Source organism: Pangasianodon hypophthalmus, chromosome 17, assembly GCF_027358585.1.
Source record: "Pangasianodon hypophthalmus isolate fPanHyp1 chromosome 17, fPanHyp1.pri, whole genome shotgun sequence".
Classification (NCBI taxonomy): domain Eukaryota; kingdom Metazoa; phylum Chordata; class Actinopteri; order Siluriformes; family Pangasiidae; genus Pangasianodon; species Pangasianodon hypophthalmus.
This window is the reverse complement of record NC_069726.1, coordinates 3123441-3150061: the sequence shown is the minus strand read 5'-3', so window position 1 is coordinate 3150061 and position 26621 is coordinate 3123441. Positions and strand designations below refer to the sequence as shown.

The window sequence follows — 26621 nt, the reverse complement described above, 5'->3', positions numbered from 1 at the left end:
AGTTTTAAACGGAAAACAGACCGTGACTTCACATTCTCCTGGATGAAAATGGCCTGAGCATTTACAGTAAACCTTTCAACGATGGTGGTACAACAAACATGAGCACCAATAGTTTTTCCAAGATTCTTTTTTTACACACAATTATGAGAAATGAAGTGTGGCAGTCATTCTCAACCACAGTCCTGGAGATTTGCTCGGAACAGTTTTTGCTAATTAAGCATACCTAAATACTTGAGACGGCACTGATCCTATAAACAGAACCGGTATTGTGCTGACAAAAGATGGATAGGATATCGGAGGGAAAAAATGCATAAATTTGATCTGTATCAATGTCAGAAATGAAAACATGGTATCTCTACTAAGTACAATGGCAATGACAAATGGATTACTATTGCTGGATTACTATTGTTTTTAATTTATTTAATTATTTCATATTAACTTATTACTCATTTACAATATTTTAAAGTGTTGATTTTGACAGATTAGTTCAATTATAAATTATGTTCAGATATTTATTTTAAATAATAATGACTTTAATATAAAAAATAAGCAATACATAAATGTTTTTATTCTTTTAAAATGACTATTAATTTTGTAATAATAGTTTATTGATTATTGATTACAACAATATTGACACTAATAAATAATTTAAATATGGCCACTGTATAATGCATATTATCCTTATAAGGTATGTCTTACTAAATTCAGTGTATTAAATGTAATATAATACATTATTGTATAACTTATGAAATAATAATTATCATAATAATGCATAATAAATTATGCTAACACCAAAAACAACAATAACAACAATAATAAAACAATATGATTTTTTACAGAACAATTGTCTGTTTTTTCAATAATAATAATAATCAGTAATAATGAATTTATCACCAATTGTAATGAATAATAGATTTGTTGTTGTTGTTTTATTATTATTATTATTATTATTATTAGTAGTAGTAGTAGTAGTAGTAGTAGTAGTATTATTATATCACCTGTTCTGACTGGATGCCTGAGCGGTGTATGGCCTTTAGGGCATCGCTGATCCAGAGCTCGTGTCGTGGGTGTTGAGCTGGAGGTCTGCGCAGGCTGAACATCACTGAGCGGTTTGTCTTCACCGCCAGACGCAGCAGTTCCACCAGACTACACACCGTTTGATTGGCTGCTCGGCTTCGCTCCTTCACAGACATGAACTGGACTGTCCAGTATGGGTCATCCTGAGGAAAAAACCACACCACTGACTGTTGTTTATAAGCTCTTTTCTAAAACGATTATTGGTTGTAATCCTCATGATAAAGAGAGCATAGTCTAAGCTAAGCTTGCTGCAGATTCCGGCTGCTGCTGCTGCTGTGAGTGTGTGTTTATACCCTGAGAAACCACAAGCCAGCGTTTAGAGTGCGTATCTCAGGCCAGGTGAAGAGTGAGGCGTCTTCGTGTTGCCTCTGAGGAAAGACCCGGGCCACGTCTGTGGTGCGGCGCAGCGTACGGTCACGCATCACGAAGGCCACTCCATCTGCACTGAGGACAGAAAAGAAACACATCTGTTTAAGTGGAAAAACTAGCTAAACAGTGAGTAACAGCGACTGCGGTCACACTTTAAGCACTTTATCCGCTGTACCTGCCTGTGTGTGTAATGGTCTAAAGAGATGCAATAAAATAACATTCTAAAAAGTGTATCTGTAACCTTCTCGAAAACTTCCTGTGAGAGATGGAAAAACAGAAAGTGTGTTTCCAACACAGGAACCCACACAGGAACCCACAAACTGTAGTTCCAGTTCCTGTTACAGAGTAGGTATTTTTTCAACAACTAGGAAAAAAAATACTGAAGAATACTACACTGTGGGAACATTTTTAGAAACTCAGGTATTCTTCAGGAATTCCGAAACTTTTGGTATGTTTCCACTGAAGGAACCTTTTCAGGAACACAAGCACTTTTTCAGAAGCTCAGGAGCTTTATTCATGTTTCCATTGCAGAAACCTTGTTAAGAACGCAGGTAGATTTTCACTCTGGAACTTTAGGCACATTGTTACACAAGGAAGATTTTTAGGTATTTTTTCAGGAGCGTAGGGACTTTAGGTATGTTTCCACCAGAAGAGACAAGATGTTACTGGAATGTAGTTCCATGAAACTTTGCAATTCCTGCAGGACCTGCCAAGCAAAATGTTTCCTGCAATTTGCTGCAATGATTATTATTGCAAGCCAGGAACTCATCTAGGAACTCTGTACTTCTTGTTCAGGAACTTTTTTGGTTTGGGGGTTCTAGGGACGTGTGTCACACTACAGGACTCAGTGCAGTCCCTCATTAATCCAGAGAGCGATTCAGAGAGCTCTGAGTGTGTGATAGCGATTATCATTATCGTGCCTGCACTTCATCAGCCAAGTCAATAACGAGCCTCTTGAGAGTGCCATATCACTCCACTCGATATCGCTTCAGTGGCAGGAGTAACAATCAGTAACCACGGTGCTGCACATGGAGCCGACCGATCCAAAATGCAGGAGGTGTAATCACACTCTGAACCGAATCAACTGACTCAGCCGAGTTGATTGATCAAGCCCTGGGCTTTTCAGATGATTCACGCTATTTTTCTTTTTATGTTAGATGTAAAGGGTGAGGATGATGAATTAACAGGTACCTGATGGTGACGTCAGCCTCGAAGCCACTGACTTTCTGCTGCAAGGCTTTGTTGAAGGACATGATGGTGTTTTCTGGAGCGAGCTATAAAGAGGACGACAATGCAGCGTCAAATTAAAAAAAATTTCACCGTAAACATTACTGAGATGCATTTGGTTCCCTTACAGAATGTATCATATTAATCAATTTCAATTCAATTTAAAAAACAGTGCATGCATATTTCTTATTTCAAACTTTAAACAATTTTAAAAAATTTCATTGGAATATAGCATATAATTATTAGTAAATATTAACATACAAATTATTTGTAAATCTTTTAAGAGACTCCGGTTTGTATGCATTAAAGTTATTTAAAACGTTACAGGAATGTACATGTTTTTTTTAAATGATTTCTTCTTGTTTAAAAAAGTCATTTCACCATCTGTTTAATCTTACTGGTGTGTTTTATGTGGCACTGATTTTGATTTGATGGGTGACTATTTTTTTTTAATTCAAGATGCTTGTTTTGATTTATTTGCTCTTTATTTAATATTATGCCATTATTTATTAATTTTGTCTCGCTTGCTGCTAACATGGGCTCCTATGAAGAGGAGTCTCAGCAGGGCTTCCCTTCTTAACAAAAAAATAAATAAAGGCTTCATTAAAAAAAATGTAATGAAGGTAAAATAGTGATGGGTTTTATAGGAAACCTCACATACAACTGAGTTGGAGTAAAAACGTAAAGTAAAGTGATAATAACGATAAATAAAGCTGCGTTTAATCACCATTGGAGCTCCTCGACGGCCGATGATGGCGGGCCGTGGCTTTAGGTTCGATCGGTCCATGATGCAGGGGGAGGAGATGGTGAGGGGAGTCAGATAGAGAGCCAGGAGAACACACAAATACAGCAGGAGCAGCAGCACCTGAAATCCTGCACACACACACACACACACACACACACACATGGATATTATTCAGGTGGACTGGGTGTGTAAGTGTATCAGGTGCAGCATGGGAGTGTGTGTAATAGCAGTGTTCATTTGCACAATCCACTGCATTTGCACACTCACTCGTTCTTCCTCCACGCACGACCTGGCCGGCGACGATCCACCCCAACGCCGTCATGGCAGCCACGGCCCCAATGTGCAGGAAGGGTCCAGTCGACTGGATGCAAACATAAATCCAACCACATGGAACATTGGTACCAAGTCAGGTACTCGAGCCATGTTGAAATGTCAAGTAGTAGTAATACGACAAGGAGACCGGACTTATGTTATAGACTCTTGTGTTATAAACTCTTTGGAACGATATGGAGCATGATATTGCTAAGCTGGTGCTTTACTGACGTTTTACTGAGTGGTTGAATGTGTTCTGACCTGTAGCGAGATGATGATGATGTCCCATTCGTCCCTCCATATGTCATCGATGGACACCACACCTGTGATTGTAGTGAGCAGGACGGCCAGCACGCCAATCTGTACATATAAAATAATGGCAAAAATCTGCTATGTTAATATTTTACAAAATAGCTTCTGTAGGCTTGCTCACAAGGATGATCTGGTGGCCATCAACAGGTAGCAATACATTGCTTATTTCACCACACATTCAAAAATTTGAAAAAAGAAAAGAGTAAACTGGGGTTCTCATCCTCAAGAGAGGAACGGAAAACTCAAAACGACTATTCTTAAATTCAACATGGAAGAAGTGCCTGGATTGAGTCTGAGTTTTTTTGTTGTTTAATCAGCTCATACTGGTTGCAATGCTAATACTGAAGAATGATGGGCTTTAATATTTCAGTAACAGTTCATTTTAAAATATTATACTCTGATAAAATTAAAACAGTCCCTGAAGAATTTTATGAGGAATTTTTTCAGTTCCTGAAAAAAAAAAAAAAAAAATATATATATATATATATATATATATATATATATAAAATTTTACCAACATACAAAAAAACAAAGAAACAATGAAGTTGCACACTATGTGATCATAAAACAAAAACTGTGCTCTTTCTTTATGCATTTGTGTCATAAAATCTTTAAAAATCTTTAAACCTTACGTTTTTGTGATGGTGGTGTTGCACATCATGTGATGATGTAAACATAATCATTCAGAGAACTGAGAGAATCAGCAACTGCTAGCCCCACCCTAAACTTCGTGCCAATCTTGAGTAGGTACTGAAAACTATACAAGTGGAATCTTTGGTACCGGAGCATTTTTCCTTGTGATGGGAATGCAGGAAAAGCGAGGAAGCAAACTTGTCCGGTGTGTTTACCTTATGAATCCAGTAGAGGTTGAGCTGCTGCCCCAGTGTGATATGGCAAAGGCCTAATATCTGAAAGTGGATCAGGTAAGCAGAAAAAATCACTACGGGATGGATTATATGACAAAAATATTATATCACGATACTTAAAGAAATTTCTGCAATACACAATGTATCACGATATATATGTTTGCAAACAACAAAACAGTAGTGTTGCATTAAAAACACTGGGTTCAATAATACTTTTATTTAATGTCTACACAATTAAATTATTTAAAACTGAAAAAAAAATTCTGCAGAAATGAACATTACAATCAAATCATTTGCTTCCAATTATTTTGTAATTGCATGAAAAATATTTTAACATTGTTAATATATAAAAAATATATAATGATAGCCGTGATATCTCAGAAAAGTGAAGTAAGTAAAATAATTTATTTAATTTATAATGATATAACATGATCATATTACCCAGCCATAATCAGTACACCATAATCAGTATTTAAACTAGCAGTTTCAGGATACGAGGGTTTATAATAAATAACAGACAGTGAAACTAGTACAAGGGAAAGCATGTGTGTGAGAGTGTGTGTTAAATGCTCACCATTAAAAATGCAGTGTAAGAGAATCCCACGAGTGTGGTGGCGAGAATGGGGACCGTGCCATCGCTCCACTCCCCTGATCGGTTATATAACAACCTGTGAGAGAGATGTGACTCAGTGTGACGACCTCCTAGACTCCACAACCCGAGACTAACCCCCGGCATCACTTATTACACGCTTGATTTGCTTTAATTGACCTTTACAGCTACAGAAAGTCTCATATATGAGCAGCCCAATCCAATGGAGGCATGGATTACAGAAACGCCAGCCATGCTGTCATTTCTGACACTATTGAGTAAAAATTTTTTTGAAAAAGTATGAAATGGGTTAATAAATTGAGCGTCTTACCAGTTAAACTCGTTGTAGTCATTTTGAGCCTCCCACCAAAAGTAAGACCAGACGAGGAGGAGGAGAAACGAGGAGCACAGGATGAGGAACCAGGAGCACTCCCACTTTAAAAGAGAAAGAAAACCGATGTGAAGATTTTTTTTATTAGCAGTTAAGGTTTTGTGCTAATGATTGGGGAAACCACTTGTGGACCATAAGAAGCCAGCTGTCCATTTTTACCTTATATTTGAATAGACAAAGTTTATATCTGAAGCACAATGTTATTTAGGAGGCCTCTTAGGTTCATAACATAACATATAGTCACACGGCATATGATTGAAACTGCAACATGACATCATGTCATTCAGTGCAATGATATGGATCTCGAACTACTGCATCGGTTACTGGTGGAACTCCTTGTTAAGCAGAGTGAGATGCATCATTAACATGTCGCTCTGGTCTGTGGTTCCATCCAACTTTCATTTCAGGTCAGCCAACAGCGTCGACTGGGATGCCTCAGCCACCAAGATGTCTAGTCCTTCTTGTTATTACTTTGTATTATAGAAATACCCTAAAAATATCATTCAAACAGGAAGGACATTATTAAAAAAATATTCAGACATTTAACCATGCTGTGACCTTGACCTGGTTTTGGAGCAAGTATGTACTATATATGTATGCTGCCACACTACGCTATACTATATACACACAGGACAATGTGTAGCTTCCGTCAGATGGGGCTGTAGTCAAGGGGTGTGGCCTATTACCTTGGAGACCATAGCAATGGCTGATCTTGTTTTTTTTTTATTTTTTTAAATTTTTTACTTTGATGTTGACTCCTAACTGGTTTTAATGAAGAACAGAAAAACATTTTAGAAATGATTCATCCTAAATTGTGTGAAATATAGAGGAACCTGTGGAAAGGGTGATGAAAATCAGGAACTCTCCCAAGAAACCTGGGACAGGTGGAAAATACGGACGTGTAAACCGGGATCCTAAATGGATTTAGGACCTGGATCTAAATCATGAGCCTTTGAAGATGTCCTCAAAGTGGAGAGAAAATAACAAACGACAGACTGACGCTTAATTAAATTCCTTCTCCGTAGAAACCTCAGCGGCCGGCAGTAAAGAGCAAACGACTTGAGAAATAACGCGCAGCAGGTGGTAACCTTCAAGTGATTGAGGAGAGAGCGAGAGTAGCACTCGATTGCCATGAGAGATGGAGGGGCAGGGCTTCAGTGTGTAGGCTGACCTGGCAGGGAAACGACAGCTCCAGATCAGCGGATGTAATATAATGAACACATGGGAGATGAGAAATGGCGATCTATCTGTACAGCTCTCAGTCTGGTCACCTGGCTCACAGTAGAGAACCTGAAAGACCTGTTAATCCCATGATGAGCAACAGACCTAATGACAATGTCCAGAAGTCTGGAAAAATAAGCATATATTATGTATTATAAACATGTACACTTTCTCATGTTTTAGTCCACAAAGTTGAAATCAAAGTGACACATTACACAAATTTAAGCATGCCAGAAAAACTTGCTGAGGAAGGAATGATTCTTACAAGTTTTCCATTCCTTAGTGATAATTATTGTGAATAAAAAAACGAAACCAACTGCAGAAATCATGGAACTCAACTGATTACAAAAATCAGGGAGTTGGTGCTAAATAATAAATAAATACCACCCAGCATTTGCTTTCTGTCATCTTCCAGGTCCAACCATTTTCTTACTACAAGTGAATTAGGGTTCACTTGGAACATGGTTCTCAGGTTCTCATCTGTATCTGTATATGTGAAATATAAAATATTAAATATCAAATAATGTGAAGGTGCCGTTAGAAACCCGAGAGGTACAATCAAGATTCATGAAATCATACTGGAAAAATTACTTACTGAGATTCACATAAAAATGAATTTTAAAGTTGCTTAATCATAAATTGAAACCAAGATGAACACTGTTTCCTGTCAGACGTCGAGATACACACTCTGACAGCAAAGCAGTTATGGGCAGTTATGTCGAAAGCACTATTATTGTTTATCTCATGTGTAAAGTCCTTATAGTTTCACCATTTTTTGGCATGTAACTCAGTTCACATGTGAATTTCGACAGGACCATACATACCACCAACAATAATTTACTCCATTATGACCAGCACTAATGAACGGTGTGGTTTATATTCTGTTTACTGCGAGATTTAAACTAACAAGCTTCATAACATATTAGTATTAGAAGAATAAAGCCCTATTCGGATTGGATTAGTTTTATATATGAAGGTGGGAATATCTCTGGGATTTTAGTCCTGTCTGAAAAAATGAGCACTAGAAATAAAGATTCTAAAGATTCTGTTATATCCTGTGGGAAAAGAGGCTTGGCGCTTTTTCCTTAGCATAACGACACTCCAGGAAGCGCTTGCTCTATTGTCTTCTGCCACAACCAAAAGTTTAAAACAAGTGACCTACTAATGATCAAGCACAACATGCGTAGCCACAAACCTTAAAACAAGGGCTTATAATAAAAGTCAAAACAATCCATCTGTATTAACATTTGGTGTACGTAGTACACATGGGATTTTTACCATGACGACCATGTGTACAGTGTGAAGACAGTGATCGCTTATCCCTTAGCCAGTTTTCATATATTTCTGTTATTTTTAATAATAGTCCAACCTGTTAACTCAACGTTTATCTTCTAGCAAACCCACAAAATGCAAGATGAGAATGACGTGTTTCAGAGCTGCTGAATAATAATCAGTGCTCTTATAAATAGAAGTATGGAAGGGGATCAATGATAATTCACTTAGGTATCAAAGCGAAATGAGCTGAATAAAGTCTGACACGCCCCTAATCCACGTCTGGACAAGCGACTGAAGAGGAGTTCCAGACAGCTCATAAACTGGAGGACAAATCTCCCAAACCATAAAAAGGCCATGTGGAAAGTTTAAATAAGGTCATTGCCCTAACAACGCAAAACAAACTCGCTTTAGTGGAGGCAAGCATGACGTTTACAACATTGCTCGCTTTTGTGTGGGACGTTACGGGGTGTCAAGACTGCGACACATCCCAGACCTCACTGCCTGAATCATTTGTTGCACAGAGCTTAACTCGAGCTAATCTGGCAATCCAATCAGCTTCTCTAGAACCTCACGTGAACTCGCTTTAAACAGGACAATAAGGACCACCAATAATTACCAAGTAGCAACAAAAAACAATTTATTTGTATGTTCTTTATATCACATTCACAAAGAGAATCATTTCGAATTTTTTCATTACCTATAGATATTTGACTAGTTGTGTTACCAAGAGCGTGCAAACTTTTGCACTCTACTGTGCCATATTTCTGATGTCATGTAATGATTAAAATTAAACACATTCTTTCACAATCAGATTTAAAAACAGACAAATGCGGCTTGAATCCGATTGGAAAAAGATGCTTTTCATGTTTTGTTTTGTTTTTTTTTTTGCCTTACGGCCTGCAGAAAATCATTCCTGCTTAAATTAGATTTGTGGTGTCTGCCAGAATACAGCCGCAGTGCTAGCGAAGCAAGTAATCTGATACTGTTTATAAATAATAGTACACTAGTTTTAAAAAATGTGTATGCTGTGTCGGAATTCACAGAGTCTGTCTTGTATCAACGTTCTCATCTCATAAGTAAAGAATAAAACACCATGCGGCGTGCTGTTATCGGAAATTAATGAATGATGCTACCACCACCACCACCACCACGGCACATCATGTTGTATGTTATTCCTCTTATACTTTAGTACTTTGCCAATGATTACATTTTTAAAAATTTATTCATTAATGACACATCATACTTTTTATCCATTTAAAGTTACATTTAATGGTGTGGCATATCCAACAAGTTAGATCCTGTTCTCACTTATGTTATAGCAGCTATAAACAATTGCTCCTTTCCAGCTGCTCTCTTGAAAGTTATTAAAACAAAACAAAACAAAACAAAACAACAACAAAAAAAATGCAGCTCGTCATGCTACAGAGAAACAAGAAAATGCAAAGTTCTGAAGACTATTGGGAAAAGTTACAGCTTTACCTCTGAAAGTGCTTACACTGGAGACTCCTTCCAAATAAACATCTCCTCAGAGAAAACGTTTTAAAAATCTGTTTATGTAGTGTGTCTTTCATACAAGTCCCTGTGTAAGTTGTTACTATAGAAAGGATAACATATTTGAACAAGAGCATTAATATAAACCTGTGATTCGCAGCTGCACTACTGTCAGAGCTGCTGTTATACAAAATGAATCGACATCTACTAATCAGAATTGAGAATTCTGTGCACTGTGGTATAAATACTGATATTTAGTAGACAGCTGATAACAACACTGCTATCAGCCTGACACGGAGCAGACACAGCTGCACGTGTGTGTACGCCATCATTCCTGTGTAACGTTGCTGTGTCTGTTCACTTTTCCCGTGTGATCAGCAGTTCTGTATTTCGCCCACTAAACACATTCCATAAACAGTCTAATTTGCATTCACCCACATGAGCTTTTGTGTTGAGACGGCAACAGCAGCAGGGATCAGGGATTTAAAAAAAAAAAAAAGCATGCAGTGAAAATTTCATTTCATTACCTCACACTGCTGCGTTGCTGCTCTGCTCAAAAATACAGCGTCAGTTTTTTAAGGTGAGTTTTATAATATAAAATATTTGCACATCTCCTCAGAGAGAAAACTCTCAGATGTGGCCAGCTATGAATTAAACAGGTTCTAATAGCATGTCCACGAGTGTTTTATTCTTTATACAATGGTAGCTCAGCTGTTAACGTTTGTTCCAATGACCAGGATGTTGAGCGTTTAAATCCCAGGAGCCGTGATTACACACTTAAACCTCAGCCACATCCTTGGATTGTAACTGCTCTCACTTGTAAGTCTTTTTAGATAATAAAATGAATGAGAATGAAAATGTAAATGCATCACAAGCGGCTTTAGTCAAAGCCATGTAAGCTCCTCTATCAGACGAAGCCAGACTGATTATGGTGATGAGGCACTTGCCTTCCAGCCAGATGTCATGAATATTAAAGGCAGCAATTAGCACTGATTCCACATATGGTGCTGCATCCATGCAACAGAGACAGTAAACAGTTACCTGAGGACGGGTTCCTCTTTTTAGATGATCTTCCTCTTTTCTAATGTTCTTAGGAGTGTCTTCGTGTGGGATTTAGAAAATGCCTGCACCATGCTGAAGTGTTCCTTAAGTGTTCGCAACATTAACCTCATAGTTAAGGAAAGAAGCAAACTACTATTGACAAGAAGGCGTTCTTTAGATATAGTAGATACGGTAGTCTACACACCCCTGTTAAAATGGCAGGTGTTTGTAATGTAAAAAAATTTAATTTTCACTTTTAATGTGATATAGGAACCAACAAAATAGAACAAATAGAAACGTTTTAAGAAAAACAAATGTTTCATTTTGTACTTCACAAAAACCTGCAGTTTTAACAGGGGTGTGTAGACTTTCATATCCACTGTAGCGCTTCGATTAATAAAAGGCTTCTATCCGGAACACACACTGATAGGGAGAATGTTTTAGGGCATTTTCACACTCAATTCAGAGTCGATTCACTTTCTGAATCAAGTTCACTTTTAAGCAGTCTGATGTTCTTTGACAGGATGTTTTAGTCCACACCTGAGTGTGTGTGCTGTGTTATCACCTCCCTAAAGAACCATGCTGAGTAGAACACACCAGGATTCCTATAAAATCGATTAAACATTGAATATGTGAAAACAACTCTTAAGGATTCTTAGAGGTTCTACATTTAACCCTTTAAGAGAATATGGACAAACATGTCTTAGTTTATCAATCACATTTGCAGTAAAAGAAAAAATTTTTTTTTAAACAAATACATATACCTACTAACTGGATGGACAGTCTGGCTGACTGAACTTGAGTATTGGCACCTGCACTCGTATTACCAGGCCAGAGCGAAGAGGGTGGAAAATCTAACCAGGCGCGCTCCTGTGTGCGTTGTATACAGACAGGAATGACCTACAGAGTGCCCTTCGGGAGAACCTGAAACCTCGGCTTGGGTTTCTCTCGACTGTCACACGCAGATGAGAAAGCATTCCGGTGAATTTCCTTGGTTCAGGAAAACCATTTCAGTATACAAAATTCCACCGTATGGTACAAGCACCAGTGTATTGGTACCATTATAATATTTTCCTAACCATATCATATTCATGTTTTATTTAACATTTTATTTGAGGTTTAAAAAGGCTTTTTAATTTGTGCCATCAAAGCTACTCCAGGTGTGTTCTCTTGTATGATGTAGATCAGAGGAGAGTGGGTTATTGTCTGGGCATCAGACAAGCTTATCTGCATGTTATATGATGATTGATGATACACGAGCGTATAAAGCGATAAAGGTGCTTCCTACCTTGGAGCTGTCATCGTGGGAGCGCTGGTAGCGTTTCCAGCGGCACCCGTAGATCCCGGTCAGGCAGGACAAACACAGCTGTCTCTCGTAGACCTGTAAGGGTTGGTGTTTCACCATGCTCCTTGACAATCGGCCCACCACCGATCTGCTCGCATCCCACTTGGTGTCAGGAAACCTGAAGAAAAACACACATACATACAGTTCATACTAGTACTTAGCAATGGATGAGCTAGGCGTTCTCTTTGATTCTGTTCAAATTAATCACAATTATTAGTTATATTTAAGGACAGATGGGATGAAATACTGACCATCCTAAAACCACCTTTTTGGTGGTGACTTACAAAAAAATTGTTTTTATCATTATATTTCACTGTTATTCTCATGTCAAAACAACCTGAACATCACATTTGTTGTATAAAGTTGAGAGCAAAGGATTGCATACCCCAGGGCAACATGAGTAAGATTTGGAGTATAGCATAAATACATTTAGTGTGTTAGGTTTCATATATATTCCTTTTCTTGCAAATAAAAATAGCAAAAAATTATAAACAAAATAAACATAAATACATTAATCAAAATGACACCAGATCAAAATATCTCTTTCAGGGTGTGATAAAATATCCTAATATAATATATAACTATTAACATCATATTTTAAAACTACTAAATGAAAATATTAAAATATAACTCAGCGACCTATTTTTAATATAAAATTCTAACAGCTTTTTTTGTTGTTGTAGTTGTTCTCTTGCTGCATGATACACTCACATTTTTAACATCTTAGAATTTTATTTATTTATTTATTTATATTTAAATAAATTGTAAAATAGAGGTACTTTTTCTCACTCAGAAACCACGGCGTTGCAAACTTTTGCACTCAGGTATAAATATGATTTAAAAAAATAATACTTCATGCTCATTAAAAAAATGAGCATATACAGTTTCACATTTGGAAACTAACAGACGAATAAATAAAAAAATAAAAAGTACAGCCAGAAGAAATCTGATTCTCAGAAATATGAGTCCTCAAACATGACTCTGTAAACCCATTATGCTTGATAAATTAGCCATTCAGGCTGCACCAAACACCAAACTCACAGCTGTAGATGACTTAAATTAGATGACATTGACAAAGACAGCATGAAAGTTTAATGTTGGCTGGTGAAGGTCAGTTCATCAACGCATATTACTGTATAAATAGCAGCGGTCGCGTCTCTGATGCCGAAGATCGCGAGGTGACACCTACGAGCAAGACATGAGGAGACCAGTGGTGCATCAGTAGAAATCAGTCCTGAATTTCAGTCAGTCAATCTATCCGTCAGTTCACTTTCCTTTCACTGGTCCAATCAAAACCTCACAGCTTTACGCAAAATCGCCACAAGCTTACTGAAGGTGTGGCTGAAAAGATGGGCTACATTCACACCCATCCAATTACATGCTGATAGAAATGCAATATTTTCTGCATCAGCTCAACAATAGTTAAAACTATTCTACACTGTCTTGGTTTTAAACCGGAAGAACCAATTCACTAAAATTGTAACCAAGCTATTATGCGAACTGAATACAGCATAAACAGTATAGTTTGACTGAATAGCTACCGTGAAGGGTTGCCTGGTGAAAAACAGCACAACAGACTTTCAAAGCTAGTCCAAAAACGACCCAATAATCAATAAAACATGTCCAATACTCAGGCAGTATTAAAACATGTAGTTCTCTCCAAGGTTCTAAAATGGTACCAGATTGTTTTCATATTTTGTAATAGACAATGAATGATTTATAACAATCCACTATACATGGATGGTGCAAGTATAGCAGAAGACCATCTCATGTACCACAGCTGCATATTTTAATATATGGATATAATGAATCCCATCCCCCTTGTGCTTGGATAAAAATTGCAACCAATGACAGCAGTTCAAAAGTAGCCTGATTTCTGCAGGAAAATCATAGACTTGGCAACAATGCTACCTCATAACAAAGAGTATAGTTGGATACATAAAGTATGTAAGGAAATATTAAAGCTCCTGGATGTATGATTTTGAAATTTTGCTCTCTCTGGTCAAAAACAAACTGGGTAATGATACAAATTCCATAATGAGGATAAGTTTCCTGACTCTCATCTGCTATTTACAAGCTTATCATCAAATAAGAGAACAAATAAATGCCTTACCTACAGAAAAAAAAAAACACCTAAACTTCTATTACACTTGAAATGTTTTTCCTCCTAATTGGCTGTTGCTCCTGCCATTCACCTTGTACTCAAACTTCTTTCATGCCTAAAGCTGAAGTGCATTGCCATTAGCAGTATTTGAGCTGACATATGACGTGTATACAAATCTCCTACTGATTCGGACCCGACACTTCTGACACAGCACACAAGTCAATTCTACACACTGTAGCTTTAAGTATTTTTGCTCCTGTTACATTTATAAACCATGTATCCTATCTGCAGTTGTGAAAAAGATACTGCATCCAATCACAATGTCTGGGTAAATTTCGCTCTTGAGGTCGATACTGATAACCCTGAGCTTCTAATGGCTCATCTAACAGCCTTGCTTCATACAATGATGGAGATGGGGGATTCCCTGAGAGGAAAAGGTAAAGGGAAGTCGATGAGGGTGTGTTCAAAACAGTACTGGAACATGGCCCAGAATTTTCAGCCAGAATGACTTACACACGAGAATACAAATCAAGCACAAAGCTGAGAACCTGAGGGTTAAGAATTTTGCACAACAGAGGTTATGGACTCATAACCTTATGGTTGCTAGTGCAGGACTTCAACGGCTCAAATAGCTCTCCCCTAAATCCAAGAAGAATGTGATATAATTATGTGATGACCTCATTCTAGATTCACAAATTGCTTGCCATTAAAACTTTGATTTAATAAAAAAAGTTCACTTCATTGAAGAACAGGCAGCAAATGATAAACCAGTTTAAAGTACTTTATGACTATTATTACTCTAAAATGCCTGCGGAAGTGCTTGATATTAGTGCTGTCCTTCCAAAAATGCCACCAGATGCATCTCTATTTGTGATGTAAGCAGCAGATGTTGCACTCATTTCTGAGGTGGTTCTGGGAGAAAAGGGTAAATTGCGGTAATTAAGCAGCCATCACTGGCTATGTCCCTTATTGATGACCTCATCATGCATTGGTGTCTTCTCACGCTGACAGGAGGTCACAGCAGGCACTCATTAGCATGGTAAATACACTCTTGCTCTCACACACACACACACACACACATGCACACACACACACAGGCAGCCAGTGTGAAGGTCTCACTTAGTCACTTCCTGTCATTAGGCCAGATTAAAGGGCTGTGAGATCCAGCGCTGTCATTAGAGTCTCACAGTGTCCCGATCAGCAGCACACTGAGATCACGATGCTGCAGTGAACAAAGTATATACATGCTCAAGATGATTTTGAACCCTTAAGGGTTCTTTGCTTGTCCATCTTGGGGAACTCTTAAAGATTCGAACCCTACAATAAAGTATTTTCCTGTCAGAAAGGTCCAATTATCCTGTCCAATTAGTGGGCACTAAGAACCCTTAAAGAACCCTTCGTTCTTTTGATTAGTCTTCATTTTCTTCTTAATACCTTGATCCTGTCAGGCAACTGGTACCTGCAAGACAGAAAAAAGGGTTCCTCCAGAGTTCTATGGATAATTAAGGGTTCTGAAATGCCTAAAAGGGTCATACTAGGAACACTTTCTGATAGGGAAACACTCTGCTGCTACATCCAGTGCATTCCTCGTAACTCGGAAGTAGGGAGTCAGACCTCAGAAGTCAGAAGTGAGGAAAAAACCATGGACGCCTCCATGTTCATCTTTTGTTAATAACAAGCGAGCCAGCTAATTTTGAGGAGTTCTAAAGGGTCTAAAGAGTTCTAAAGGGTCCATTGCTGTTTTGCTTGATAGTTACCAACCTGTGCTTCTACTGTGATGACCTCTGACCCTTCACATGCTCTCAGCCTTCAGTCAGTAAACAATATCAATAATCAATGCACATTTCCCTATGCTGTATCTGTGAGTATGTCCCAGACTGAATAGTGTTTTTGTCCACAAAATAATAAACCAGCACTGACAGACTGATGAGTTAACTGCAGCTTGATGTCTTTGGAGAATGATGAATTATTCATCATGTGACAACTGAAATCTCCGTTGTCTTGGGAACTTCAAATTGGCTGGAAGAACTTTCTCCACTGGTGACTTTGGCTCTCTCACCACTTAAATATGTATTAGCAACACATTTGATGTATCAGAAAGGCGCATAATGAGGAATGATTTTCCTCATTATTAATGTATGTGAATTTATTTTAATTACTTGCTCTCTACACTGTATTCACATTGTTCCAGCTGATGCTAATTTGATGTATTTTTAGGACATTTCTACAGTTTCATGATGACAATATTCCCAGCCACCATATGGGCTGTAAGAGATAAACAAAATCCATTCAACTCAATTGTTACTTTTTACATCTCAAACCTTTCACATACAATACTGCACATGCGTGAATTGGAACAAAAACAGACACAGGACTTGCTTCAAGCACAATTATAAGACTTGTTAATAATAGAATAATGAATTGGCCCATGTAGCCGACGGGATGAGAATATTAATGAGTCATTAGAGCTCCTGAGGTGCTGAATAGCTGAGAATGGTTTTGCTTTTTTGTAGTCCTTCAGGTGTGACTCAGCTCCCTCCTGCACATGACACAATAACCATCACCATCTGTTTCTCAAATCTTTAATAAATAGGCTTTATGGAGTACAAAATTAGCCACACGACCCTATGGATGGCTTTATTTGGGCAAGTGGTGTGACAATACACTGGAAATCTAATGATAGCGATAGCGTGTATAACATCACACGCTGTAAGATTTACCCAGAATAAAACACTGCACACTTTCAGATTATGCCCACAAATCAATGATCCCAAATCAAAATTTCTCATGAACAAACAAGATGAAAACAAACTTGGCAGATGTCGGCTTGCACTGCCAACAGTCTGCATGTTACACACAAAACCAGATAATGGGATTAGCGGGCTTGTATTTTCTGCGGCGTGAGTCGGAATTCAAACGTGAATACCGGTGGTATATGACTTGCTTTTGACTTTTTCTGTAAATATTGCCGACTTCCGTTCAGCTTGGTCCTCACTGGTTATCACATGACCTCAAGTTCATGCTTTCACAGCTAGTTAAAGTTTTACCGGACTACAGGATGTTTGATGTTTAATATTTCTGAGTTTTATTTTATTTTAATTTTATTGATTGATAAATGTCCAGAACGTCCCTGCAGCTTTTCTCTAAGGATATGACAAGTTTAGCACCAAATACAGCTCTCTAAAAACCCAATCAGCCGAACAACAAGCACGCGTACTCAGGTTGCATGTGATAACAAATGTCATGGGAAAACACCCAGAAAAAAGATGTGCAAAACAGAGGTTTGTCTTGTCCCAGCCACATGTTAATGCAGCTAGGTGCGACTGTCCGTTTGCATGCACATCCTTAAATCACCCTCTAACTTAGACACACCCAGTCACATAAATGTTTGCTAAAATTGCTGTAATTAGTGCTTCACTTGGCTTAAATATGGCTAGGTTATTGTGTGCATGTAAACATAGCTTAGGAGCTCTTTAGGTGTCTCTCAGGTCTCCATGTACTACAATATCTGCTCATATTTGCTTCTCAAATCTTTAATGAAGAAGATTTATTTTATTAAAAGGGCTTATCATCCCAGTGAAAGGTGAGCTATGTTTAGAATCCCCAATAACTCTCACAGCCTCTTAGTGAAAAGTAAAAGGGGTGTGTGTGTGTGTGTGTGTGTGTATACTGTCATTTTCATGATTGGTGTGAACAAAAGAAGCCCTGCTTTTGTGCTGCTATCTCTCCAGGACATGGCTTCCTGTTCTGGCCTTACACCTTGAGAACAAACGGCCCTGTCTGGGTGAGATAACACTGACCATCTGCCCTGAACAAACACATGGGCAGATTTGTTAGTTAGATGGGAGGAATTTGCATTGGGTGAGAAGATTCAGGTATTGTGCTAGGACGTAAATCATCTTCCTTAAGACATTCAGATAGAGAAATCTATAAGGCTTCTATATAGAACCTACTACAGAGCGGGTTTCATTAGGAGAAACTTTTCCTAACCATCCAATGACCCCTTGAGGAACCCTTTTTCTAGTGTATATATTTGTTGATAATCAGTCAGCATTTCCAACCTCCGACTACAAAAAAAAAAACCCCAAAAAAAACAGAGAAAACATCTTCTCAACTCAGAATTCGTACTCGGAAACTCAGGAAGGTCTCTTCAACCCCAAGTTCAGCAAGTGACATCAGATCAACGTGGGTGCTCACAGCGTGAACAGTAAACAAAGTAGCACTGAGTTACGCTGTATACATCATCACAGTTTTTCACAGCTAACTGGCTAGATTGTTGCTAACAGAAGGTGAACATGAGGTGCCACCCCCCACTTATGTAATATCCAAATATTGTCAAATTCAACACATTATGTTATTATCGTGAACACTGTCAAATGTTTATCAGGGCTTTACTCTGAATTTTAATTAAAAATGTAAATTTACATATAAAATGAGCCCATGTGCAGGTGAACATGTAGCTTTTGTTTTAAATTGATATCATTATGATATTAGAAGTCACAATAAAAGATCAGGTAACTATCAGGATATGAACAATTAACGTTATACCACAGAGCTGTTGAACTCTTAAATCTGATTGGTTCGAAGGAGTTGATCATTTCTATTCTAACAACTTACACAGGAACTTGCATGATGGACTAGATACAAAATGTGTTTAATAACTGATATGGTGATGTTTTGTTAATAAGACGTTTATTCAGCATTTATGGAAGGAGTCTCCAGCGTCAGCACTTGTAATGGTCACCACGGTGGAAAACTATGAATAGAAGACTAGGTAGTGAGCACATCTCATCTGGACAATACTACAAAACAATACGGTGGTAATATCCTAAATATTTGTAAGCCATGATACGATTTTATCATGATGTAAGAATTTCAAATCTGCACTTCTAAGTCACTTTGGATAAAAAAAAATTAATAAATGAAAAAAGCGTGATTATCAAGATCAAAGCCTGTCATTTCTCTAAACTCGCCCTTCATAACAGCCCTGGTGTTCAGAGAGGCATCGTCGTATGTGTGTGTGTGTGCTCAGCAGCTGTGCGTTCTCTCTGAGCTTGTGTACGGTTGGCTGTTCCAGCTCGTTTCCATGACACTGGCCTCTCGACAAGCTTTTACAAATTCACAAAAGCAGCGGCATTTCAGCCACCGTTTCAGGCAGATCTGTTTTCAGAGCCTCTTTATGCTTGCGTTTTCAGACAGGTCAGCTGCGCTCCTGTACCGCAATCCTCTCTCTGGGCAAAGTGTCCATTTACATTTATTCATCGGGCAGGTTCTTTTATCTAATGAGACTTACGAGTCAAGTAGAATCCAATCCAGGTGTCGAGATGCATCACTGTCGCCTCTTAAACAAGTGCTATAAGATTGAGTTTCCACCAGCAGAGTAACTGAGATGAATAATCGTGAGAAGTATATGTGATTATTGTTTTAGCCATTGTCCTGTTAGATGAACTCCTAGGCAGACATTTACAGAGAAAGAAAAAAGAAAATCCTAGCTGACAGAGAGAAAAACTAAAGTGCACCACAACTGGTCTTTTTATTACTAATGTGAAAAAATGTTTAAAAAAGAAAATAATCATAGCTAGCATACTAAAAGAAAATATGTATGATGCGTGTGATTTTGAGTTGGAGGTATGGGAAACATTTTTAATTTATATTTACTTCCCAAATGTACAACAAGAAACCAGTGAGGCTAAAATTCGGAGTGAGTGCTACTGACTAATAAGCAGCTCCTTCATTTTTTTCCCTGACCAATGACACCACAGTACCGCCCACTTGCTTTCTGTTCGCTAATAAGTCCTAAGTTCACAAATTCACCTAGATAAAGTGAAGATAAAGTAACTGCTACCAAAAACAAATCTTTCCCATCCTGCGTCCTTTCTGCTTCGGTGAATTGGCTTCTCCAGCAGGTGAATTTTGTTCATGTTTGATCGCTGCTTTAGCTAAGCATGCATAAAAGCGTCACTTTCAGGTGTCTCCCATATCGGTGTAGCAACGGATAAACTGCTTACATGGAGATGAGGGTATTTCAGGTATTTCTGTATTTGAAAGAACAAGATAAAAGATAAACAAAGTGGAAAGCTGAAGGAACGGTGGTTACACTGCTTCATGCTTTGATATTTTGACATTGTGAACCTTTCTTGTCAAAGTTCTGCATGTCCAATCACCGCCCTGGCTCAGCAAAGTGACTCATTGTGTAGTCCTGACAGGAAGTAACAAGCCCTTGGGACAGATCTTGAAAATCTGGCTGATGACCTAGGGCTAGAGAAGCTATTCGGGCATTCTTCAGGACACACTGGAGTTCAGCAGGGGTCAAGAGATATCACAAGGATGCCGAAAGATGTTGGACCACCAGTGTCTCACCAAGAAATAGGATCTGCTTGAAAATGTTAGAAACGGACACTGAAATGTGACACTTGTCGTTAGTCCAGGAAGGGATGCTTATGTCCTTCCCATTTAAATGATCTGCGTCTTCTTTAGGACTCCCGAGTCAAGAAGATGAAAAGTAGGATTGGTTGCTGATTGCATCCAGGGGTTAAAAGAAGAAGTCTAGGTCATTGTGTAGGAGACTGGAGGCATGGTTTACATGGAAAAAAATTCTCACAATGGCTGCCTTTTCATCTTGCTGATATCCTTATCTTAAATGTAGACGCTATTGTGATAAATGTTTCATTATCAACATGCAGTAGAAAACAAACCCTCTGACTCTGACTACAATATTTTGCAGTGAAATAGTTTGGGCTCCCAATCAGAGATCTTTTACAATCACAGTTCAAAAACTGCAGCAGTTAGAGACAATTTTTATTGTTTTTTTACAAATATATTTTTTAATAAGCTTGGCTAGCATTAGCATAAGCAATGTAGCTTGTATATAGTTTATTGTAAATGGAAAAATAAGTAATTGCTGTCCCTTCTTCAAAACTCATCATGGTGACATTTATTTGCAATTTTTTTTTCCAATAAAGACTTTCAAAAGCCTCATCCTTTTAGAAGCATCACATCTTATTTCAATGGTCACCACCAAAACTGCATCAGTAGCATTTTGGTGCTAGAATCCAAAACTTGACTCATAGTTTAAAAAAAAAAAAAAAAAAAAAAAAAAAGCACAGATAAGTTCCACACTAGACCAAAAAAAGTCTTGCGTGAAACAATGAGATTCACAAAAGACTCAATGGTAACTACATCGTTATATAATATAGTATATAAAATGTTTTATATAATTTTTATTGGGTTTTTTCAGACTGACAAAAACTGCTACACACAATCACACACACGCTAGCGAATAACTAGCAAGATTTTATTAGCAGTGATCATCTTAGCGAACAAGTGGATCAAAAAATCCATTAGTCATAAGGATCAGTGTAATAGAGCACTACGACTTTAAATAATGGATGTGCTTTCTATTCCTGTGCTCATGAATGATTATAGGCAGCCAGAAATAACTGACTTGACTAATAACACCTTATATAACATACCACAGCACTATAGAATTCTCGATTCTGACTGGTCAGAAGGATTCACTTTTAGCAGCAGCAGCTTGGACAGTAGTGCAGCTATAAATCACAGGTTTATATTAATGCACTCATTCTAATACGTCATCGTATCTACAGTAACAACGTGTGTATGCGCCACACAATTAAAGTATTACTTAACAAAGAAAAATGTATAGCCATTGTTGGTGAAGCTTTCCCTAAGAAGGTCCATGCCAGTCGTATGTGAGGAATTAAACATTATATAATATATATAGAATAAAATACAGTGACTCCGCATCACCTCAGCGTTGATTAATTTCCTATAACAACACGACACTGAGTGTTTTATTCCTTACATAATAACCAGTAGAGTTATTTTCCTTGTTTTTCTCCGCCATCTTTTCTCAGGGGCGTATTAATTTAGAAATCTTCTTAAATTCAGGAATGAATTGACTTGAGGGAAGAAAGTGATCAGGTTACAGTGCTGTGGTTATAAAGGACAAAAGACACAGTGACAGAACAAACAGCCTTGTAATCGAGTGCTTAGGAAGCATGAGAAGCTGTTGGGAAGCAAGTCATCAAGCAACTTCGCTGGGGTCAATGATAAAAATCCTTTGCTATTGACTACAAAAGGTATATTTTGACAAACATAGCTTAATGCTAGGTGTCCCAGAGCTTTCTACAAAGCACTCCACACATCACCCCACCCCCAAACCCACCCTGTCGATGTATTAAAAAAAAAACATGGGTGTAGCCAACGGCATGCTCTCTGGTGGTCTATTCCCAAGGCAAATGATACATCGTAAACATGGTATATTGTGCACCTAATCCTTTGTTATGACAATCGGCAAACCCACCTGCTCTGCATGCGAAAGAAATAAGACCTCCCACACTGTCAGATGTTTTGAGAGCTCCCAATTACAATCCCGTTCACCTCCACTGGAGGAATTTAATATGTTGTAGAGAAGTACCGAAACAGCATCATGTCTGCTCTCGGGACTACTCGATATGCACTGACGAGAGGTTTACCTATTTACTCAAACCTCTTCTCAGTGCAGAAACTGATTACTGTAAATAATTAAAGAGAAAATGCAGGTGGGACTAGAGGCCATTTTTAAAGATCTCTAGCTACAAAAGTTAAACAATACATAATCTCAACATTTAGAGTGTGGTTTTCTAGGCGACTCACATTAATCTACAGTAGTATTTACATGTAACTGTGTCAGGTTTACGCAAATGCCTCATTTTCATCTGCTGTCCCTGCGCATGTTGATGTGTAAGAAAAAAAGAACTAATAGGACATTAAATCCCCAAAACAGCATTAAAATGACATGGTTACACCACACACAAAACAAAAACTTCCAACTCACGGAAAAAAAGACAAAAATATGATATATAAATCCAGATGATTAAAATTAATTGAAAGAAAAATATTGAAAACTGTAATTATGTCTTCCGTTAGCAGAGAACTATTGTAGCTAGCAATGAGGCTAGTTTTTTTTAACAGATTGCTGCTAAGCAACGTGATGATATGTATATTGAGATAATTTACATCACAATATGCTTTTCTGACAGTCAGTGCTTGTTTCTTACAATGACAAGATGTTGATCGGACATTAAAACTTACTTTTGTACCAATTTTCCCTCGTTTTTCTCATTAAATCATATTTTTGTGCACATTAAAACAAAAACATCATCAAAACCATAACTTTCCCACTTTGTTAGCAAACCTAAACACCCTAATATGATACATCTAGAATACTGTGTCTTCAAGTAACATGATTTTTCTTTTCTTTTTTTTTTTTTTGCAACTATGACCCTGTCCGCCCTGAGAAAATGTCCGAGTGCTTGGGTGATCAAACCTCCCACAGGCTCATTATTCAGACAGCCGTCTGTGCCTGAGCTTTGAAACACGGCTGATAAAAGTGTCTCACATCCTTCCACCTGAAAGTCCCGTCTCTCACACAACACTTCTGTCTTGCTCTTTTCTTCCTGCTCGCTGGGAAACTTCCTGAGGCGTCGCCACAGCATTTCCCACAACAACTGTCTGCAGGTCAGACGTAGTTATTTTCTTACAAACCCTGCTGAATATGACCATTACTATAAAATATAATAATAAGGAATATATTGTAGCTAATGCATCATATATAAAATATGGTCTAGCCATGTGATTTATTCATGATCTTCTACCCTTCAGTTAAAAAGTACATTCAGTGTGGACAAAATTTATTATTTGTTACTCGTTGTCCTTTGAAGGCTACTATTGATATTGCAAAAGAATGTGATATGCAAATGAACTCTCTGACAAATTTAATTTGCTGTAATATATTACAAAGCACACTGTGATTGCAATACACTACACTTGTCCATATAACACAGCACTGCTTTACAGTGGAGCTGTAATGGTACGACAAAAAGAGAGGCTGGTGAGGGAATGGCTCTTTATAACTAATATAATGTAAGTGATAACAGGAATTAATTTATCTCAAGATAAAATCTCATTCCACAACATTATACGACATCATTTGTGGCAATATTACTCAGAAATTTGTCTCATATTGTCTTCTGTTTCTCTGTCTCTTCAGACTTCTCTGAATTACGGTAGCTTAATTCCTTTTTGTATTTGGAAGGGGAGCTAATGTCGCACCATTTCTGCTAACAAATCCTCAAACTGCTTCATTTCACTTTCCCTCTAGCACATGTCACAAATCCAGCACTACGTAATACACATCCCTGTTTAACCAATCAGCCTTTTGCTTTAGGTAAGTAATTGAGGTGTGCACTTCGGCTCCTCTGTGAGCCTCTTCGACAGACATTTATGTGAATTATTTCGCTGAAGCATTTTCATGAAAAATTTCATGAAGCATTTTCAAAAACGTAATAGATTTTTTTTTTATTTCACCTACACTCCCTGGTCTGATTAATAAACAGATAACATGGCTTGATAAGAAGAAAATCAACAATGAATACGGAACATGTAAAGATGATTGGATGGAGAAGTATATTAGCAACTCATCTGTTCACAGTACATGGTGTTAGTTAAAAGTGTTACCATAAAGCACCACTGTGGAAAAAACTCCATAACCACTTCAAACTAATGCTTCTTATTTATTAACGTGCACTAACTGTTAATGGTTAAGCATTAAAAAGTAAGTGCCAGTCTGATTAGTCTTTTTTCAAGATTAGGTCTCTAACGTTTAGGTGGGTTTGATATTTGAATGATTCCGCCCATGTTCATTAAGCACCGCCCACTGATCTTATGCTGCCTTGTGGTGCTTTGTAAGTGGTAATTTGCAAGCTGTAACAACGCTATTTCCCACCTCAGCATGTTGGATGTGTGAAGTGGAAAAAAAACATGGACGCCTCTACGAAAGTGTGCCTTTTGTTTATGCTGTCAGAGCACGTAAAGCTCATAAAAAGCTATTTTAATTGTACGTTTATAGTTACAGGCCTGAGTGTCTATTGGTTCTGTTCTACTATAGTGAACTTCAAACATTTGTATTAGCAAAAAGCCAGCCAGCTAAAGTTAGTGATAACTCTAACGTTGACGATTACCTTCTCAAAACAGAGATTAGTATGGCCAGTGTAATAGATTTAACCAAGTACTGTGTCTGAACATTAACTGATCTAAAGCCAATACTGCTATAACGTCATTTAACCACAGAAAAGGGGGACTTTACGCTGTTCATAGTGTGAGCGGCCATGTTGATTTGACGTCACGCCGTAAACAGCGAAGGAACTGGTAGTTGAAAAGACTATTGAAAAGACTATTCCTTGTAAGTTCTTGAGTCGAAAAGTGCTGTTGAGGGGCAATTTCTGAGGTTTTAACTGCTTATAGGTGGAGAATTACAAGTTGCAACTTTGCCTCAACCAGCTTGGGCTGGTTCATATAGTGTCCATACAATGACTGACAGGAGGCGCATCCAAACACAAACAAACATTCCGGACCGGAAGTCGCCGACTTTATACATTGTTGGTAAGGCCACAGCTTAACTCATTGTGTTTTATCATGTTACATGCTACATATCTTCCGGGTTATTTATACAACTAAGAATAAGAAAAAACGACTACTGCACCTTTAAGTACATGAGGAAACACTGACAAAACATGAAACTTGACATACTGGAAAGGTTAACAACAACAACAACAAAAACAAACAAACAAACAAAAACAACAACAACAACAACAAACAAGTTCACATTTCTAAAGTGAATAAAAACGAGAACGGGGCAAATAAAGAGTTAATCGGAGTGTACTGTACACACTCACCTCTACAGCTGCTTTAATCCTCTTCTCTCTTCACAAGGTGAACAGCGCAGGTAAGTTTGCGTGGAGTTCACACTTCTCCTCTAACGGTGTTCATCTTCCCCCAAAATCTAACTCAGTTTCACTTTCTGCTCGTTTCTTTCCTTCTGAGTGGTGGATGAAAAGATACAGAAGAAATGCAGAATGACACTTTATATCCGCGCTTCTTCCGACTGACTCGCTTGTTGTGCTGAAACCCTCTCTCTCTCTCTCTCTCTCTCTCTACCTCTCTCTCCCTCCCTCCTTCTCTCTCTCTACCTCTCTCTCCCTCCCCCTCTCTCTCTCTCTCTCTACCTCTCTCTCCCTCCCTCCTTCTCTCTCTCTACCTCTCCCTCCCTCCCTCCCTCTCTCTCTCTCTCTCTCTCTCTCTACCTCTCTCTACCTCTCTCTCCCTCCCCCTCTCTCTCTCTACCTCTCTCTCCCTCCCTCCTTCTCTCTCTCTACCTCTCCCTCCCTCCCTCCCTCCCTCCCTCTCTCTCTCT

General features: G+C 38.1%; 1 protein-coding gene across 1 annotated transcript in view; it reads right to left on the bottom strand.

Annotated features, from left to right (window-relative positions):
- Positions 1-26381, bottom strand: part of gdpd5a (glycerophosphodiester phosphodiesterase domain containing 5a) — a 32169-nt gene extending 5788 nt beyond the window's left edge. The window contains exons 1-11 of the mRNA XM_026943625.3: positions 26104-26381; positions 12205-12379; positions 5829-5932; positions 5483-5576; positions 4891-4950; positions 3992-4090; positions 3686-3779; positions 3401-3546; positions 2638-2720; positions 1371-1521; positions 999-1220 (exon numbers count right to left, since the gene is read on the bottom strand). Of these exons, the coding sequence (XP_026799426.2) occupies positions 999-1220; positions 1371-1521; positions 2638-2720; positions 3401-3546; positions 3686-3779; positions 3992-4090; positions 4891-4950; positions 5483-5576; positions 5829-5932; positions 12205-12321 (1170 nt within the window). The 5' untranslated portion in view covers positions 12322-12379; positions 26104-26381. The remainder of the gene's footprint in view (positions 1-998; positions 1221-1370; positions 1522-2637; positions 2721-3400; positions 3547-3685; positions 3780-3991; positions 4091-4890; positions 4951-5482; positions 5577-5828; positions 5933-12204; positions 12380-26103) is intronic.
- Positions 26382-26621: the final 240 nt, after the last annotated feature.